Source organism: Anomaloglossus baeobatrachus, chromosome 8 (assembly GCF_048569485.1).
Source record: "Anomaloglossus baeobatrachus isolate aAnoBae1 chromosome 8, aAnoBae1.hap1, whole genome shotgun sequence".
Taxonomy (NCBI): domain Eukaryota; kingdom Metazoa; phylum Chordata; class Amphibia; order Anura; family Aromobatidae; genus Anomaloglossus; species Anomaloglossus baeobatrachus.
Window position 1 is genome coordinate 124088986 of NC_134360.1, and position 20014 is coordinate 124108999.

Consider the following 20014-nt stretch of genomic DNA (forward strand, 5'->3'; position numbering starts at 1 on the left):
GAGCCTCTTCTTGCCCTGACCGAATATTTAAGTTGTCATCCCAATCTGGTATCTGCGTCTCATCGTCATCTGTATGTTCCTCATTGTATATTACCACAGGTGTTTCAGTTTGTGAATAAGGGTCAACATTAAGCTCAGAAACTTGGTCATCACGGCCTGAATCTGAGTCACAAAGGTTCTGGGCATCACTGCAGACCATTTCCTGTTCTGTACTCACTGTAGCTTGGGAGCAGACCTCTGATTCCCAGGCTATAGTGTGACTGAACAGCTCTGCAGACTCAGCCATCTCGGTTCCACCATACTGTGCAGGGCAGATGGAGACTTCAGAGCTGTGAGAATGCAAGTGTGATGGGGCTGACAACTCAGAGGACTGGTGTTTTTTGGATGCGGTAGTTGGGGTGGCGGAGAGGGCACTTGTTGGACCACTTGAGATCCATTCAAGCATTTTCCTTTTTTGGCCATCATCTACCTTTGTTCCAGTTGTTCGTGTCCGTAAAAAAGGGAGCACATCGGATTGTCCACAGTAAGTAGTAGACATCTTACTTTTGCTGGAAGATGGTCTATCTTCAGCAGATGTTAATGGAGCTTTGCCACCTTCCCCACGGACAAACCCTTTTTTTCCTTTTCCAACACGCCTCTTCCCCTTTCCACCAGCATCTGTCATTTTGCCACTCATTTTGATTGCGACAAGATTGTGCACTGAAAATGTGGTAGTAAAAATTGAGAGGTGGTGTAGATTTCAGCGGTGGTCTAGCTTTATTAATAGCAGAATAAACAACAATAATTATTAGTGATGAGCGAGTACTAAAAAGCTCGGGTGCTCGAGGCTCGGGCCGAGCATCCCAAGATACTCGTGTTCTCGGCCCGAGCACCGAGCCCAATGTTATCCTATGGGAGACCCGAGTATTTTTATGAAATGACCCCCGGCAGCATGTAGAAACCCTAAAAATGTCACAAAAGTCTCATAAGGGTGCTCAAATGACATGGCAACAGCATGGGGAAGACCCCTTGAAGCATTTATCACTCAAAAGTCACAGCTGTGAACAATTTTGCCCGCGTTTTATGCCATTTTTACGGACTCACCAGAAAACCTTAAAAAATGACACCAAAATTAATTTTCATGGCGGAAATGTTAAGGGCACATACCCAATAGTGAGATAGAGCTGGTGTATGTTACTTTTGGAGATTACATGAAAGATTTTACGTGAAAACATTGTGTGGCACTCCGATGTCCCTGAGAAGAGACGTACATGAAGGCCTCTTGAGTCTAATGTGCCCATTTTGAGGAAGTGAGTCTTTGTAGTATTTTCCTTTGCCAGGGCAGTCCAAAATTGTGAGGTTCACCAATGCCCCTGCATACAGACGTGCATGAGGGCCTGTATACCTGAAGTGCCCATTGTAAGGAAGTGGGTCCATTGTAGTATAGCCCTTTGGCAGGACAGCCAAAAATTGGGAGGCTCCACATTGTCCCTGGATAGAGACGTGCATGAGGGCCTGTAAACCTGAAGTGCCCATTGTAAGGAAGTGGGTCTATTGTAGTATAGCCCTTTGGCAGGACAGCCAAAAATTGGGAGGCTCCACATTGTTCCTGGATAGAGACGTGCATGAGGGCTTGTAAACCAGAAGCGCCCATTGTAAGAAAGTGGGTCTATTGTAGTATAGCCCTTAGGCAGGGCAGCCAAAAATTGGGAGGCTCCACATTGTCCCTGGATAGAGACGTGCATGAGGGCCTGTAAACCTGAAGTGCCCATTGTAAGGAAGTGGGTCTATTGTAGTATAGCCCTTTGGCAGGGCAGCCAAAAATTGGGAGGCTCCACATTGTCCCTGGATAGAGATGTGCATGAGGGCCTCAAAACATTGTTCCCATTGCAAAGGAGCGGGTCTCCTGTCGTTGTAATGTCCATTCTGAAAGAATGGGCGAAAAAATTTACCACTGGGGGTATACCTGAAACAACGGCCTAACTATTGTAACGGTCATCATGGTGGCGCATGAGGAGAAGGAGGAGCAGTCCAGCGATTATCCAAAGTCCAGAAGTGTGTACCCATGGGTGAGTGGAGGTACATGGCAAATTCTCGTTACAAACTTTAAATTCCGCTCTCATTTGCTGGTGGTGTGGTGAAGTCTGGCCCAATCCAACCCTTGTTCATCTTGATCAGAGTCAGCCTGTCAGCATTTTCAGTTGACAGGCGGGTGCGTTTATCTGTAATGATTCCACCTGCGACACTAAAAACACGCTCTGACAAAACGCTAGCGGCAGGGCAGGCCAGGACTTCCAAGGCGTAGAGAGCCAATTCATGCCACGTGTCCAGCTTGGTTACCCAATAATTGTAAGGCACAGAGGAATGTCGGAGTACAGTTGTTCGATCTGCAAGATACTCCTTGAGCATCTGGGCAAACTTACGATTTCTTGTGGCACTACCCCGCACCTCAGGGGCTGTGGTACGTGAGGGGCTGAGAAAACTGTCCCACATCTTAAAGACTGTTCCCCTACCTCTGGCGGATTGGACTTGTGCCCCTCTCGGCTGTACGCCTTGGTTGTCCACTGATTCCTGACCTATGCCGCTAGCGTTTTGTGAGGGGAATGCTTTGCCTACTTCCTTGACTATGGCCTTCCGGAACTGCTGCATTTTGGCTGACCTCTCCGCCTTGGGAATAAGAGACATAAAGTTCTCCTTGTAGCGTGGGTCTAACAGTGTTACCAACCAGTAATGATTGTCGGCCAAGATGTTCTTAACGCGAGGGTCACGAGACAGGCAACTTACCATAAAGTCAGCCATGTGCGCCAGACTCTTAACAGCCAGTACTTCAGTATCCTGACCAACACGATGACTGAACATGCTGTCCTCCTCCTCCTCCTCCTCCTCATCTACCCTGTCCTCTGGCCAGCCACGCTGAACCGAGGATATGACTGGTGTGCATGTCATATCCTCAATTTGGCCGGAGAGTTGCTCCATGTTTTCATCCTCCTCCTCGTCATAGTCCTCCACTGCACGTTGTGATGAGACGAGGCTGGGCTGTGTGTTATCACCCACACCCACTGCTGTTTCTTGCTCCAACTCATCGCGCTCCCCCTGCAATGCATCATGTTTGTTTTTGAGCAGAGACCATTTTAGAAGGCAGAGAAGCGGTATGGTGACGCTAATAATGGCGTCATCCCCACTCACCATCTTGGTGGAGTCCTCAAAGTTTTGGAGGATGGTACATAGGTCGGACAGCCATCTCCACTCCTCAGGTGTTATGTGTGGAGTTTGACCCATTTCCCGACGGCTTAACTGATGCAGGTACTCAACAACTGCCCTCTTCTGCTCACATATCCTGACCAACATGTGCAGAGTTGAATTTCAATGCGTGGGGACATCACACACCAGTCTGTGAGCCAGAAGATGCAAACGGCGCTGAAAGCCGGCAAGGCCGGCTGAAGCAGTAGGTGACTTTCGGAAATGTGCAGACCGGCGGCAAACTTTTACCAGCAGATCAGACAGCTCTGGGTATGACTTTAGAAACCGCTCAACCACGAGGTTCAGCACATGGGCCACGCATGGAGCATGTGTCAGCTGGCCTCGCCTCAAAGCCGCCACCAGGTTCCGGCCATTGTCACACACGACCTTTCCTGGCTTTAGGTTCAGAGGTGTGAGCCAGTGATCTGCCTGCTGTTTCAGAGCTGTCCACACCTCTTCTGCATTGTGGGGTTTGTCACCTATGCAGATTAGCTTCAGCACAGCCTGTTGCCGCTTCGCCGAGGCAGTGCTGCAGTGCTTCCAGCTTGGGACTGGTGTGGAGGGTAAAGTGGATGAGGATGCGCAGGAGGAGGATGAGGCTGAGGAGCATGACATTCCGGAGCTGTAGAGTGTGGGTGAAACCCTGACTGAGGTATGGCCTGCAAACCTTGGTGTGGGAAGGACGTGTTCCGTCCCTCGCTCAGACTGGGTCCCAGCTTCCACAATATTAACCCAGTGTGCCGTCAACGAGATGTAGCGGCCTTGCCCACAAGCACTTGTCCACGTGTCTGTGTTTAGGTGGACTTTGGCTGAAACAGCCTTGTTCAGGGCACGTGTGATGTTTTGTGACACATGGTTATGCAATGCGGGGACGGCACACCGGGAGAAATAGTGGCGGCTGGGGACCGAGTAACGTGGGACAGCTGCCGCCATCAGGTCGCGGAATGCTACTGTCTCCACCAGCCTAAAAGGCAACATTTCCAGTGCAAGCAGTCGCGAAATGTTAGCATTTAGAACTGTGGCATGTGGGGCGTTGGCAGTGTATTTGCGCCTGCGTTCAAAGGTTTGCTGAATGGATAACTGAACTCTGGGACAAGGACGTGCTTGATGATGGTGTTATTTCTGCGTAGGCAACTGCAGGTGCAGGGCCGGAGGAGGCTTGTTCGCAGGCAGCATGGACAGAGGATTGGCTCGCCTGCACAACAAGCGAAGACGTAGCAGTGACATCAGCAAGCACTGCTCCTCGACTCTGTTGTACCTCCCACAAAGTCGGGTGCTTGGCTGACATGTGCCTGATCATGCTGGTGGTGGTCAGGCTGCTAGTTTTGGTACCCCTGCTGATGCTGGCACGGCAGGTGTTGCAAATGGCCTTTTTAGAATCATCTGGAGCCAATTTAAAAAACTGCCAGACTCGAGAAGACCCAACATTTCTACAGGCACCTTGTGTCGTGTTGTTGTTCCGGGGAACGGTTGCCTGACTTCTGCCTGGGGCCACCACCCTGCTTCTTACTGCCTGTTGGGATGCTACGCCTCCCTCCCCCTGTGCACTGCTGTCCTCGCTCTGCATATCCTCCTGCCAGGTTGGGTCAGTTACTGGATCATCCACCACATCGTCTTTCTCTTCCGCACCCTGCTCCTCCTCCTTACTTCCTGACAATTGTGTCTCATCATCGTCCACCCCTTGTTGAGACACATTGCCAACTTCGTGAGAACGTGGCTGCTCAAATATTTGGGGATCTGTACATACGATCTCCTCATGACCCACTTCAACATGAGCTGGCGAGAGGCCAGAATGTGCAAATGGAAACGTGAACAGCTCTTCCGAGTGTCCAAGTGTGGGATCAGTAATGTGCGTGGACGTGTACTCAGCCTTGTGGTAGGAAAGAGGATCAGGTTCTGAAATGTGCGGTGCAGTATCACGGCTACTGACACTTGACCGTGTGGAAGACAGAGTGTTTGTGGTGGTGCCAATCTCACTGGAAGCATTATCCGCTATCCAACTAACAACCTGTTGACACTGGTCTTGGTTCAAGAGCGGTGTACTGCTGCGGTCCTCAAGAATTTGGGACAGGACGTGCAAGCGAGTGGATGTGGCCCTTTGTTGTGGCGAAATTAGAGCTTGCCCACGACCTCGGCCTCTGCCTGCACCACCATCACGTCCACTTCCTTGTTCGTTGCCAATGCCCTTGCGCATTTTGCAATGCTGTGCTGACGTGTATTCACTAGACTTGTGCGTTATATCCAAGTTTGTGCAAAACGCACACAAGTGCACCTGTACGCTGCCACCGACAGGCACACACGTGCGGTTTTTAAATGCAAGCACGGACGCACTAAGAACCTAACAGGTTTTTAGGAGCGACAATTACTGAGAAGTTTGACACTATCATGCACTGCTGACTGACGTGTATTATTCACTAGACTTGTGCGTTATCTACTAGTTTGTACAAAACGCACACAAGTGCACCTGTACGCTGCCACCGACAGGCACACACGTGTGGTTTTTAAATGCAAGCACGGACGCACTAAGAACCTAACAGGTTTTTAGGAGCGACAATTACTGAGAAGTTTGACACTATCAGACACTGCTGACTGACGTGTATTATTCACTAGACTTGTGCGTTATATATTAGTTTGTGCAAAACGCACACAAGTACACCTGTACGCTGCCACCGACAGGCACACACGTGCGGTTTTTAAATGCACGTACGGACGCACTAAGAACCTAACAGCTTTTTAGTAGCGACAATTACTGAGAAGTCTGACACTATCAGGACTGTTTTAGACTGTGTACACCAGCCCCAGATATGATGAAGGCTGGTATACGGTCACCACTAGGAATGGCTATATACCCTGCCTGCCTGCCTGTATACAGCTACAATAGTCCTGAGAAGGACTCTTCTGGTCACTAGCCTGTATTCCGACCTGGCTATACCCTGCCTGCCCTGTCTGTATACAGCAACAATAGTCCTGAGAAGGACTCTGCTCCTGTACTCCGACCTGGCTATACCCTGCCTGCCTGTATACAACTACAATAGTCCTGAGAAGGACTCTGCTTCTGTACTCCGACCTGGCTATACCCTTCTGGTCACACTGTTTGCAGCCCTGCTACGGAAATAACTATAAAGGGCCGCAAACCTTTCCCTGAAGCAGCAACACTCTCCCTGCACTGACTGTCTGGATGGCTGTGTGCAGAGCACAGTGCGCCCGCCGGTATAAAGGCTCGGTCACGCTGTGTAGGCCGGCCAATCACTGCAATTCCACAACTAAAAGGGCTGTGGCATTGCAGTGGTCTGCCAGCCAATCCCTGCATGAGGGCTGGCTCTCAAAAGAGCGCCAACATGCAGGGATGAAGACCACGAGTACAGCACAAGTATCGCGAGATTACTCGGTCCCCGCCGAGTAGCCCGAGTACAGTGATACTCGTGCGAGTACCGAGTAGTGACAAGCATACTCGCTCAACACTAATAATTATCCCTGACAATGCAACTACGGCCCTTAAACTGGCAGCAGTGTTTGCTATTATAATGGCTTAGTAACAATGAGTTTGAGTGTGCAATGCAGTGGTGCTGCAAATATCTTTGCACTAGTGGGACAATACAGAAGTCCAACAGCCACTTTTAGGATGCCACTAAGTTTACTCAGTGTTAGCTAGTATAATGGCTTAGTAACAATGAGTTTGAGTGTGCATTGCATGCAGACGTGCTATCTTTGCACTAGTGGGACAATACAGAAGTCCAACAGTCACGTTTAGGATGCCACTAAGTTTACTCAGTGTTTGCTAGTATAATGGCTTAGTAACAATGAGTTTGAGTGTGCAATGCAGGCAGACGTGCTGCAAATATCTTTGCACTAGTGGGACAATACAGAAGTCCAACATTATATTCCATTATACTTGTTGATTATACTTGTTGTCATGATTGACAGTGTTGGTCTGTCTGCTCTCCTCTTACTGTCCTATTGGTCAATGAGTCTCTCTTCTTTCCAGCATTTTGTCCATGCACTGTGATCTGCTGTCTGTTCTGATACATACTCTGTGTGTTTATCTCCTTGCCGGTGTTCATAGAGTCTTTGGAGCAGAGCACACTGACAGAACACTAGGAAGGTGGGAGAACACATAGAGTGTGCTTTCGAATACACAACCAGTGCATACTCAGTATGTTCTCTCTGTTCATCAAGGTTCAGAGAGGCTTCTAAGCAGATCACGCTGACAGAGCGCCAGAAAGAAGAGAGGTCACATGGAGTAGTAGAACAGTCAGACTAGGGCAGAACAGGCTAGTCCCGTCACTACTGACATTCTTATTCAAGGAGGAAGAGACATTGAAACAAGGGGGGGGGGGACAGTATAGTGCAGCAACAGTCCACTGAGCGATCAAAGTGATGACGTTCTCCTTAAGACTCCCCTATGCATGCTTGACGTTTCAAACAAAACATCATCGGAAATGGTGAAAAAATGGAAGTGATACACTTTAAGGTATCATATTATTGCCTTCCCTCAACAATCTTCACCTAATATTGACTTTCTTGACAATTTTGAGATTACACATTTATATCAACATACCATATGTAGTTGGAACACTAGCCGGCCGCGGAGGACTTAATGAATTGTTGTACATGGCAGCATCTGTTGACATTGAGGAAACATATTGGTGAAACATGATGAAATACTTTTACATATACTTTTGGAGATTTAAAAAAGAAAAAATAAATAAATTAAAAAAAAAGTAGAGAATTTGTTCAGTCTAACCAACTCTATGTTCACTATATATTCCCTAACACCTCTTGCTGGTGAATATGAGTGCCAAGGCCTCGTTTAGGAGAGGACACCCCAACACACTCAACAGCGGTGAATGCTTGATTTGTAACTTCTACAAGTGAAACAAGGGAACCCTGAAAATTGAATGTTTAAGGACCTGTGGAAAATAACACATTTTTAAACTCTAGAAGAACCTTTATTAGCAAAACAGATTGTGTTCTTATTACTTACCAGACTGGAAGGTAATCTCACTAAACATCATCCAAGAATCGGCAAAATAATACTGGCACTTGATAGCCCTGGCCATATGGTTATTAAGTTGCACTGTAACATAGCGGGCACTGGGATTGGCATCATCCATTATCAAGAGAGAAATGACAGAATTTGCTTCCCACTCATTTGCTTCTGATCTAAAGAAACACTGCACTTCCTTGAAGATCTTCACACCCTTTGAGAACATGTTGTTGCAATGAACCTGCAAAGTACAGAGGCAATGTTTTTACAGCTCAAAATGTATTTTCATGAATTAAAAAAAAAACATTTCCATTTATTTAATTTTCAATGTCATTTCAAAATTGATTTGCCCACAAATCATCATTTGCAGAGTCTTCATAAGTCATATTTTTTCTTGTAGTATTCACCAATGGATTTGTTTTGCATCAAATTCATCAAGATGGTGCACATGGTTCATGAGTTTTGAAAAAATTATTGTTGTTACAACTTTTTAAAGCAAAAAAGTCCCAAGCATTGCAAAATATTGTAAAATGTGCACAAACATTTCCGGCGTATATAGAATCCATCCAGCAGTGTACTGCAGTATATTTGCAACACATTATGTGGCTTTTTTAAAAGTTGAAACCATCTATAAACCCCAAACACTGCCCAAAGGGCAAATTAAAACTCAAATGGACTTCAAAAAAGCTGCAAAATGAATAATGAATTAGGTTCAAAGAAAAAAAAGTGCAGAATACCAAAAAAAACAAAAAAAAAAAAACTGGTACATATGCAACAATGAATCGGGTCCTTAGTCATTAACACAATTAAATTGACATGCATTCAAGTTGTATACAAATAACATATTTAGTGACGTACAATGGTGAGGCAAGTCAAGGGTTTTTAAATCATGTATCATTGTACATAGAGAAATGCATCCACTGAAATAGCGTTATTAAATTAAGGTACATGGCAAACTCCCTTGTGCAGATGACTTTGACTGAATTATGTAGAACCCAAATGGTGGGATGTATAGTTTTCACAATAGCTGACATTTATAAATACATTTGTGCCTGTTTTTGTTGATGTATTTTATTCCACTAAAGTATCTATATATCTTCTAAGCAACATATTAAAGGGAACCAATCACCAGGATTTTCCTATATAACCTAAAGCCAGTGCTATCCTGGCACTATCAGGCTGATTCTATACATACCTTTAGTTGTCAGCTCGGATGTTTAGGTTCTGAAATCCAAGAAAATAAAACTTATAAAGTCATCAGCTTCTTGAGTGACAGCAGCTGAGAATTAGATAATATCTTAGGGGTATTTAGAGTTATCCCCTCCCCCTGTTTGTATAATGTTTATGCTAATTCTATCGACCTAGCAGGACCTGTGGTGAGGTCATATCCATGTGACCAGAAGGGGTGGGGTCTCAGCCAACAAAAAAATGTTGCTTCCTGATATCAGCTTTGTTGGCTGAGGCCACGCCCGTTCTGGTCACATAGATATCACCTCACCACAGATCCTGCTAGGTCAATTGTATAATACTTATGATAATTTCAACAGGGGGAGGGGATAACTCTGAATACCCCCCCAGATATTATCTGATCCTCAGCTGCTGTCACTCAAGAAGCTGATGATTTTATAAACTTTACTTTCTTGGATTTCAAAACCTATACATCCAAGCTGACCACTAAAAGCACGTAGAGAATCAGGCGGATAGTGCCAGTATAGCACTGGCTTTAGGTTAAATATAAACATCCTGGTGATTGGTTACCTTTAATTATCATTTATATCAGAATTAAAAATTCATTTCTTCTTCACTAGGTTTTATGCAGGTGTCAAGGAAAAAATTATAAATTCATGAGATGTCTCTCTGACAAAGGACATACATCCCGCCAACACACTGAAAACATAAGATCAATTATAAATGATGAGGAGAGAAAAATGAATTTACTAGAGACAGGACTGTTCATTGGAGATAGGACTCCCTGGCATGGACAAATAATTAATACTTTTTAAGAATGACAGTCAGTCTGAGTTTTGTGTACATAAGTGTGGAGAGAATAGCCCTTAACAGAAGCAAGCTGTCCACTTTAGCCAGGGTCCTAGCCACTAGTCACCCGCATACAGTTATAAATATCAGGGTGTGCATAGGTCGTACGGTTATGGGAGGTACATTTTTGGTACTGCGGTCATCAGGGGAAGAACATGAATGTTTTCTCATAATTGTGAGGTCAGAGCATGATCCTCAAATTAATATCTAGGAACTAGATGATACTGGCCACATCATGTTTCCTAGCTATGAACAGGTAAAGTCATGATAGGAAAGATTATGGTAATATCATCCGCCTGTGACCCCCAGGGGCCAAAATATCTTGGAGATTGGAGTTTCATAATTTTCTGGTAGCTGAAGCCACATCCCATATCGAGCCCTGTCATAGGTCACCAGAGGGGAGATGCATGGTGTTAATAAAAAGTACACACCACATTTTTGCTTTGAACAATGCCACAAGGATACATCACCAGGTAGGGTTCTTCCACATTTTCTTATTATTTGCTAGATCGATATTATGTTGAGAAACAATGTTTCTCTCAAATACCTTATGTTGGCAAAAGTGCCTGTGAGTGGCGCTATTGTGGACCTCTCTTCCCCATCGACTGACCCCTGGGCTCCGTGACCTCGGGGATCCGGTGATGTCATGTCAACTTCCTGCTGACCTGACATCACCGCGGCCAGCCGCAGTCTTCATGAGTGATTGGTTGTGGGCAATGTTTCACTGCTCAGCACAGCCCAGCGTGACAGTCCATCAGCTCCTAGCTCTTCCCACCCTCACAGGAAAGCGCTGCAAGCAGGAGATATGCTGAGCTGTGATGAGCAGTGAAACACTGCCCACAGCCCAGTGACTCAGGAGGATTGGGGCCGGCCATGGTGATGTCATGTGATCAGGAAGTTGACGTGACATCACCAGATCCCCAAAGTCACGGAGCCCAGGGGTCAAGCGATGGGGAAGAGCGGACTGCAATAGCGCCCCTCACAGGCACTATTGCCAACATAAGGTATTTGAGAGAAACATAGTTTCTCAACATAATATCGATCTTTCAAATAACAAATATGGGTGAACCACTTCTTTAAGGAGTACCTCACATATATCTGAGCAATTTCAGTGACTCAAGTGTTGTAATTTTCTTTTATTTACCCCTTTTATTTTATGTAATTGTCTATATTGTATTGTATTGTTCCCTTTTCTAAAATCTTGTATATTTTTATAAGCACAGCCTACTCTTTTGGAATATATGTAAAAAAATTAATATCTTCGTTCCCCTTGCTCTACAACCTGTAACTCCAGAGTCAAACTTTACCAGTAATGGGTGCCCAATCTACCTGCATGAATGATCGGTGGTGGCTAGGGATGAGTGAACTCAAATTGTAAAGTTTGGGGTCCATACTGGACACCATGTCTCATGGTCCTGGACCCGAGCACAGACCTTTACCTATATGTCTGGTTCCTGTTTGGATTTTTCATCAGAATAAAGCTTGTTGAAAAGTTGCAGAGCAGCAAATCAGCAAGCTTTTTTGGTGTGAGCACTTCCGACTCCATCACAGCCATGTAACCTATTGGCATGGCTGTTGTTGGCCAGGGAAATCAGTGAAAAAACAAGAAGTAAGCAGAATGGTTAAAGCAGTACATACTTACCAGTCCGCTCATTGCATATCATGCATATTCACTGCTTCTCCTGCCCCCCCCATCTGGGATCTGTGACAGCATCTGTGATTGGCTGCAGTAAGACTGCTGGCATCTCTGATTGGTTGTCCTCACAGAGGCTGTCTGCCTTAGTGAAGTGTAAAAATAAGTAAATAAATAAATGACCTAGGGTCACCCGTATATTGATGCCCAGCGCAGATAAAGCAGACGACAACAGGCTGCTGCCCCCACTGTGCGCAATATCTTGGCTGTGTATCAAAATAACAGGAACCCCATGTGGCTTTTTTTAATTATTTAACTAAATAATTTAAAAAAAATTATGTTCAGCCCCATCCAAATTTTGATACCAAGCCAAGATGAAGCAGACAGCTGGGTTGGATGATATTCTCAGGCTGGTGAGGACTGAATAAATTCCAGCACAAAATCTGCATCTCTTGGCAAAAAGAAAAGTGGTTTTCTGCCAGGTGATGCAGGTCTCATTGAACTCAATGAGTTCACCTGAGGTGAGATCACTGAGATCAATGAGTTCACCTGAGGTGAGTTTACCTGCGGTCACAGGTTGGGGGCCTCAGGTAAACTCATGAGTGATGTCACCAATCACAGCTGCGGCTCAGTGTCAGTTTGAAGCCACATTGGGTGGTAATATTCTCTAACCTGCCCGCACACTGCGATGTCAGTATGTAGCAGAGCTGGGTTCGTCGTGTGACTTCGTATGGATTATGTCAGATCTGCAAGGATGTTTTGGGGGTTAATAAAAGGGTGAAAGAAGGTGTGTTTATCTTATTTTAAATAAACTATTTTTCCTCTGTGTTTTGTGTTTATTTTCACTTACAGGCTTATTAATAGGGGTGTCTCATAGATGCCTCCCATTAATAATCCAGAGCTTAGTGGCAACTCTGATTTTTGACAAATCACAGCTGACCTTAACCCTTTCTATTACCTCAATTGCCACCGCACCAGGGCAATTGGGATGAGCCGGGTAAAGTGCCAGGATTGGGACATCTAATGTGATGTGCCAATTCTGGGCAGCTATGAGCTAGTATTTTATGACTGGGGGCTGGAAATATCCATGGCTCCTCCCATCCTGATAATACCAGCCCCCTTTTGTCTGCTTTATTATGACTGGATATCAAAAATGGGGGGTGCCCTATTCCTTTTTTTACTATTTTGATATCAAGCCACAGTAAAGCTCACAGGTGGGGGCTGCATCCTGTAGCTGTTGTTTTACCGATGCTGGCTATCAAAATATGTTGGGAGCCTAAGTTATTTTTTAAAAAATATTTATTCACTTCCTTTTCACACTATCATACAGCAAACTGCAACCAATCACAGATGTGGACACAGGGTGGGGGTGTGTTTAGCAGTCTCCAACAAGTCACAGACACTGGCACAGAGGGTGAACGGGGGAAGCAGTGAATTTTCATGAATGTGTGATCCTCCGGGAAACACGGAATGTATAACTATCCTACTCTTACTACCATTTAACTTCCATTTGTAACCCCCTAGTTCTTATCATGGCCATTTTACAGCCCAGAACTGCTTGTCCCCTTTGACTTGTATGGGGTTCATTGTTCAGTGTAAAGTTCATGGTCAAGTTTGGCTGAAGAACCCGATTTTTTTTTTTAGTCTGTGATGGTTCAGCGAACCCAATAGCCATGTGACAGCTCATCACCAATGATGGTACAGAGGTATATATAAGATACAGTATATTTAATATTGTATGCAGTTTAAATTGAGAAATCTGGTGACAAATCCGCTTTCCTCACAAGTCTTCCCATAACGCAATCGTATTTTTCGCTTTATAAGACGCACTTTTGTTCCCCCAAATTTTGGGGGAAAGTAGGGGGTGCGTCTTATAAACCGAATATACGGATTATATACTGCAGGGTCCAGGGGAGGTGGGGGCCGCTCTGGATCGGTGCTGGGGGCTGCTGGGAGGGCTGGTAGAGGCTTTTGAAGCTGCGGGCAGCAGCGTTTGATCTCCTGCAGCCGCTCATATAATATGCACAGCCGCTGTCCATCACCATGGTGCTGAAACTGCACCGCGGCGATGGGCTGGGGGAGCTGCGCATATTTTCTGCCTGTGCTTACCTTTGATCGCACATGCCCCCTCCCCCTGTGTTAGATATGGCCCCCATGCTGCTGCCCATAGAAAAATAATAAACTCTTTACTCACCTCCTCCAGCATGTCTGCCCAGTCTCCCTCCTGCTGCTGTGAACATGCATGCAGAGATGTCACACTGCTGTGCCGATCACATGACCGGGACCCTGAACCAGGAAATGCAGGAGGCCGGAGCTCAACCCCGAGGAGGGAGTCACGAGACAAGACAGTGCTGGAGAAGGTAAGGAAAGAGTTTATTTTCCTAAAAGCAGTAGCATGAGGCCGTGTGTGCCATCCACAGGGGGCAGTGTGTGCCTTCCACAGGGGGCCATGTGTGCCTTCCACAGGGGGCCGTGTGTGCCATCCACAGGGGGCAGTGTGTGCCATCCACAGGGGGCCGTGTGTGCCATCCACAGGGGGCAGTGTGTGCCTTCCACAGGGGGCAGTGTGTGCCTTCCACAGGGGGCAGTGTGTGCCTTCCACAGGGGGCTGTGTGTGCCTTCCACAGGGGGCAGTGTGTGCCATCCACAGGGGGCCGTGTGTGCCATCCACAGGGGGCAGTGTGTGCCTTATACAGGGGGCAGTGTGTGCCTTCCACAGGGGGCCGTGTGTGCCTTCCACAGGGGGCAGTGTGTGCCATTCACAGGGGGCCGTGTGTGCCATCCACAGGGGGCAGTGTGTGCCTTCCACAGGGGGCCATGTGTGCCATCCACAGGGGGCAGTGTGTGCCTTCCACAGGGGGCTGTGTGTGCCATCCACAGGGGGCAGTGTGTGCCATCCACAGGGGGCTGTGTGTGCCATCCACAGGGGGCAGTGTGTGACTTCCACAGGGGGCAGTGTGTGCCTTCCACAGGGGGCAGTGTGTGCCTTCCACAGGGGGCCGTGTGTGCCATGCCACGGGGGCCGTGGGTGTCAGCCACGGGGGGCTATAATCAATATAAGGTGGCCATATCCATATTAAGGGGGCTAATTTTAGGATGGGGGGCTATGAGGGACATATTCTCTATATGATTTGTTAGACGGACACTGGCATTATAAGACGGACCCCATTTATTAAAAAAAATTCTCTATTCCTTCACCAAATTTGAGGGTGCGTCTTATAATCTGGTGCGTCTTATAAAGCGAAAAATACGGTAATTTTCAAAAAATATGTGTCCAAATTAATTACATTGTTACTTAAATTTGTCTAATAAATAAACAATTCATTCAAATATAATAAAATGTAGAAAGACCTTCATTGTTGTGAAATTTCTTATTCGGTCAAATTCAAACATAATTTCCACATATCCATTAGGAAAACTTTCATTGCTCCAACCAACATAATCATATCCAGGCCACATGTGGTACTCGTGAGTCAGCGTGAAATCATCCAGTCCGGATACTCCATCAGTCAGTTGTCCGAGTCCTTCAGTCATACTACAATGGGCATGAAAAGAAATAACTACTGAGTAATCTCCAGGAATCGTGAGATGCAATAGCAAAAACTGTGCATTTAACACTAGATTCTTCAGGCGGCACATTGGCGTATTGTGTTCCCAGACATTATGGAGACCTTCTCCCATAGAACATGCTTTTATCTCTGTAGCATGAAAAGGCAGATTTTCTTGTTATGTGGTCATCATATTGTAAGAGCTGTAACTTTTTCATTTTCATATGTATAGAACTGATTTCAGGGCCTATTTGTGTGTATAGAGCTGTAGTTTTTATTGGTCCAATTTTGGGATATTTATGAATTTTCATCTTTTTTTAATTACATTTTTGAGCCAAAATTAACAAAAACTGCAATTAAAGACTTTTTTTCTTTATCCTTCTTTTTTGGGGCATTCATTGTATAGGATAAAAATTAATACCACTTCCTAGTACAGGTCAGTGCAAATGCGCCAGAAATGTGACTTTTTCTGGGAGCTGTTTTTTTTAATTTTTATTTTTTTTGCAGATAAGCCAATTTTATACTTTTAAATCTGTTATTTTATTAATTTTATTTTTCATTCCAATAAAAATATTTTTTTTTCTTATTCTTTTTTGCAATACCAATTTCCTTAAGGAGACTTGAAATGTCATCCTGAGTTTGCATAGATAATACACTTGTACTTATGTATTTACAATGCGCTATAAGCCTTTGACTGACAGTTACCCTTTGTTGCTATAACAGCCACAGGACCCTGCAATCGCATTGCGGGGCTCCAATAAGCTGACAAATGGAGCAATCTCCTTTTGTCAGATCCCTTACATGCTGCTGTCACTACTAACAGCGGCAGATGAGCAATTCGAGTGCTGAGGTCTGCACTATGTCTGGTCTCAGCCCTTGCAGCAGGAGCATGGCTGTATGTTACAGCCGGCACCCGCCATGGATGTCACATCTCCTGTGCCCATGCTAATCATTATAGATATACAGTATATCTCCTGCATAAACTGGTTAGACCATTTGCAGGATAAGGTTAAATATGAACATATGTACTTTGCATGAAAGTTAAATAGTTTTTTATTCTTGTTTCTTAAAATTAACATGTTTTCATATCTAATTAACTGGAGCTTTTTTCATTACTCTTAATGTAGCAAAAACAATGGTGGCACTAAAGCCTTGGTGTCTGTATACTGACCGTTATACCTTTTTTATTTTGGTGTAACATTTGTTTCTATGTCTTTTGCTCATACATTATAGGATTTGCACATTTCACTGAGGCTACATTTACGTTTCTTACCATTTGTATAATGACTAAACAGTAAATACTTTGTAGCCGCTGGTTAATATATGAACGTTTTTTGCATTACAGGACAGTAGCAGTCAGATGTATTGAAAAATAGTTTATTCAGTGTTATTGTTATATTGTTTCATTTAAAGAAGTAGAATAATTGCTATGAAAGATATTAGTTCATGCTCTCTAACCTACCAGATAAATATAAAACTCACCTGTATCCAACCGCTCCATCATAAATGGTATCATTAAGGTTAACAACCTGTCCCTCAGGTAAAAGGAACTGCTGGCCAGACGGAGAGTTGTATGATACTAATCCATCTAAACATAAAGGTAGTAACATCAAATATGACTTGTGTTTGATTACCAGTGATACAGAGTTGTGTATAATACACAGCTAGAATGTTTATATACAAATATATTATGATTGAAATAATAGTGCTAGAAAAAAGAAGCGCTAATAGGGCTTTACCTGATAAATAACAGGTTAGTAATGTAAATTAATCCACTTACCCAAAATGGTTGTGAAGGGTCACAACCACCATAGATAGCATAGGATAATGGCGGCTGCCGCGGCCCCACGTGCAGAAGCCTTCAGTATAAAAGAAGAAAAAGGGGTTAAACCCGCGCAATCCGCCAAATATGATGTAGAGATGTTGACAGATTAATCACTCTTTTATTCCATAGGTCTATGCGTTTCAAGGTACAGAGACCTCTTCCTCAGGACAAGTTGATTTTCTGGTCCTGAGGAAGAGGTCTCTGTACCTTGAAACGCGTAGACCTATGGAATAAAAGAGTGCTTAATCTATCAACATCTTTACATCTTATTTGGCGGATTACGCGGGTTTAACCCCTTTTTCTCCTCTTATTATGATTGAAATGACAGTGAATTTGACAAGTTAAAAGCTTGTGGAAAAATCATCCTTATTAGAAGATTTGGCAATAGAAAACATTTCTAGATTTGTTTCCTATAAATGTTGCAATCTCACATCCTATAATGGGTACAGCCTCATAGTCCCCACGTACTGTAAATTGTGTATAATATATATACATGTAAAGGGTTTAGTTTGCTGCAGTGTCCTGTACCTGTCCTCCTTTTGTTCTTAAAGAGAAGCAATCATCAGAAAATGACCCATTGTTTTAACTGGGTTTTTGTGCTACATGTATGTTTAACCCCTTCACGGCCTAGGACGTATATATACGTCCTAGGTCACCTTCCTCTATTAACCGTGGGCGGAACCTATGGCCATCCCTGCACATGTCCGCTACTCTGATCAGCAGACGTGAGGCAAAGAAGGCGTGGGTGGATCTGAGATCCACCTGCACCTGATGCCCCCTTAGATCGCGCTGTCAAATTCTGACTGTGTGATGTAACACTCTCTGGCAGGGATCGTGCTGTTCCCCGCCACAATCGATGGCACATTCACATGCTGCCAATGTGTTGGTATGGAAGCGCAGGGTCAGATGACCCCCAGTCTCTGATGTATTTCCTGTGAATGCCGGCAGAGTACAACTCATCCTACAAAAAACAAGCCCCCATATGGCTATATAGATGGAATAAAAAAGTAGTTATGGCTGAAAAAAGAGAGGAAAAAACAAAAACAAAAAACGGAAACTCGCTGAAAGGTGATAACTTTAAAAACATTTTGGCATTTTTTTTTTCATCTTCCAATCATTATAGAAAAATCACCCTGGCCAGTAGGCCGTACACATGTACCTTTCTGGTAATCGCTATATGAGGCAGGATTGCAATGGCAGGTAAACACTTCTATATACAGCTGATTACACAGCATCCACCATTCACTATAGGTGATGTCACAGTCGACCTGCTCCCCCTTCCTGCTCAATGACTTTCCATACGCCCAGTGACACTTAAAAAAAAAAGATATGGCAAAGATCCGAAACAATAGGAAGCTAAAGTAGAAAAGCCCCTGTGGTCAGAGTGAAACTTATTTATTTTTTAATATAGATTGTGATATGCAAAAACAAAACATTATTTTAAAAATACATTTATTTTCTGATTATAGCTTCCTTTTAAAGGGGTTGTGCAGTAAAATCCTTCAGTCCCTCCTCTGACTGCAGACTTCTGAATCCTTACAGCACACACCACATACTGTCAGGAATCTCCAGTGTTGCTGGTAAGAGCGGACAATCAGGTCACCATAAGTGTGCAATTTGCATACCTCCATCCATATTTCCACAAGATGTCCTCTGTCCTCTACCACTTGTATTGAGCGAGGACAAGCACATCTAGTCGGCACTTGACTGAATGTAAGCAAATCGTCATAGAGCCAACCCAGAGTTGGGATATTTACAGTTAAATCAGAGGGAGATTGGGGGCCCTGAGGCCTGTGGAGGGGCCATTTCAAATGTATGACCTTGCATTAATTTCTCATTTTCATAAGGGCTCACCCCATTTTGCTACATATTTTCTCCTGCCAATATGTGGTAGAAAACTGCTATTTCTTTTCATGGTAGGACTTAAAGGCAATCTGTCAAAAGGTTCTTAACACCTAATCTGAGAGCAGCATACTGTAGAGGCAGAGATCTTGATTCCAGTGATGTGTCACTTACTGGGCTGTTTAGTGCAGTTTTCATAAAATCACTTGTTAATCAGCAGTAGATTATCATTACAGGACTACTTGTCCTGCTGCCAGGTAGTCCAGCATATTCATGAGCTCTGTATAACTGCTAGATCCACAGCAGGGAAAACAATTGATTTTTTCAAAATGACAACAAACAGGTCAGTACGTGACACATCGCTGGAATCAGGGTCTCTGCCCTTACATTATGCTGCTCACAGATGGGGGGGGAGGAAACCTGGTGACAGTTTCCCTTTAAAGAAGCACTTCCATCACAGATTGTATCCTCTTAATATATTGGAATCGTCATATTATGTGGCACTGTGTACTTCTAATTGCTCATTTTGCCCGTCTATCCAGATAAATTTTCTCTGCTTTATATAGACAATGAAAGTCTCTTTTCCCTGCAAGAATCATTCTTCTCTTCAACTCATGACCCTGCTACTTCCTCTTTCCCCTATTAAGAATTTTGCAGTGATGACTCATGCTGGGAAAAGAGACTTCCTGTTTCTACATAGAACTTAGAAAGATTTATCTAGTCAGTTTTTAATCACGTGATGTCATAGACCTAATTGAAGAGAGAACAATTACCGTACCTGGATAAAAAGCAAAATGATCAATTGTAAGTACAGAGTGCTATATAAGATGATGACTGCAATATATTAAGAGAATAAAAACTTTGATGGGAGAGCGTCTTTAAAGAAAAAAAGCTAAATTTTCGTTTTTGTAACATAGATTTAA

General features: G+C 44.3%; 1 protein-coding gene across 1 annotated transcript in view; it reads right to left on the reverse strand.

The window, feature by feature from the left end:
• The window catches only part of DDR2 (discoidin domain receptor tyrosine kinase 2), a 798230-nt gene that overhangs the window by 291557 nt on the left and 486659 nt on the right, over positions 1-20014 (reverse strand). The window contains exons 7-10 of the mRNA XM_075321981.1: positions 16907-17012; positions 15228-15411; positions 8204-8447; positions 7778-7840 (exon numbers count right to left, since the gene is read on the reverse strand). Of these exons, the coding sequence (XP_075178096.1) occupies positions 7778-7840; positions 8204-8447; positions 15228-15411; positions 16907-17012 (597 nt within the window). The remainder of the gene's footprint in view (positions 1-7777; positions 7841-8203; positions 8448-15227; positions 15412-16906; positions 17013-20014) is intronic.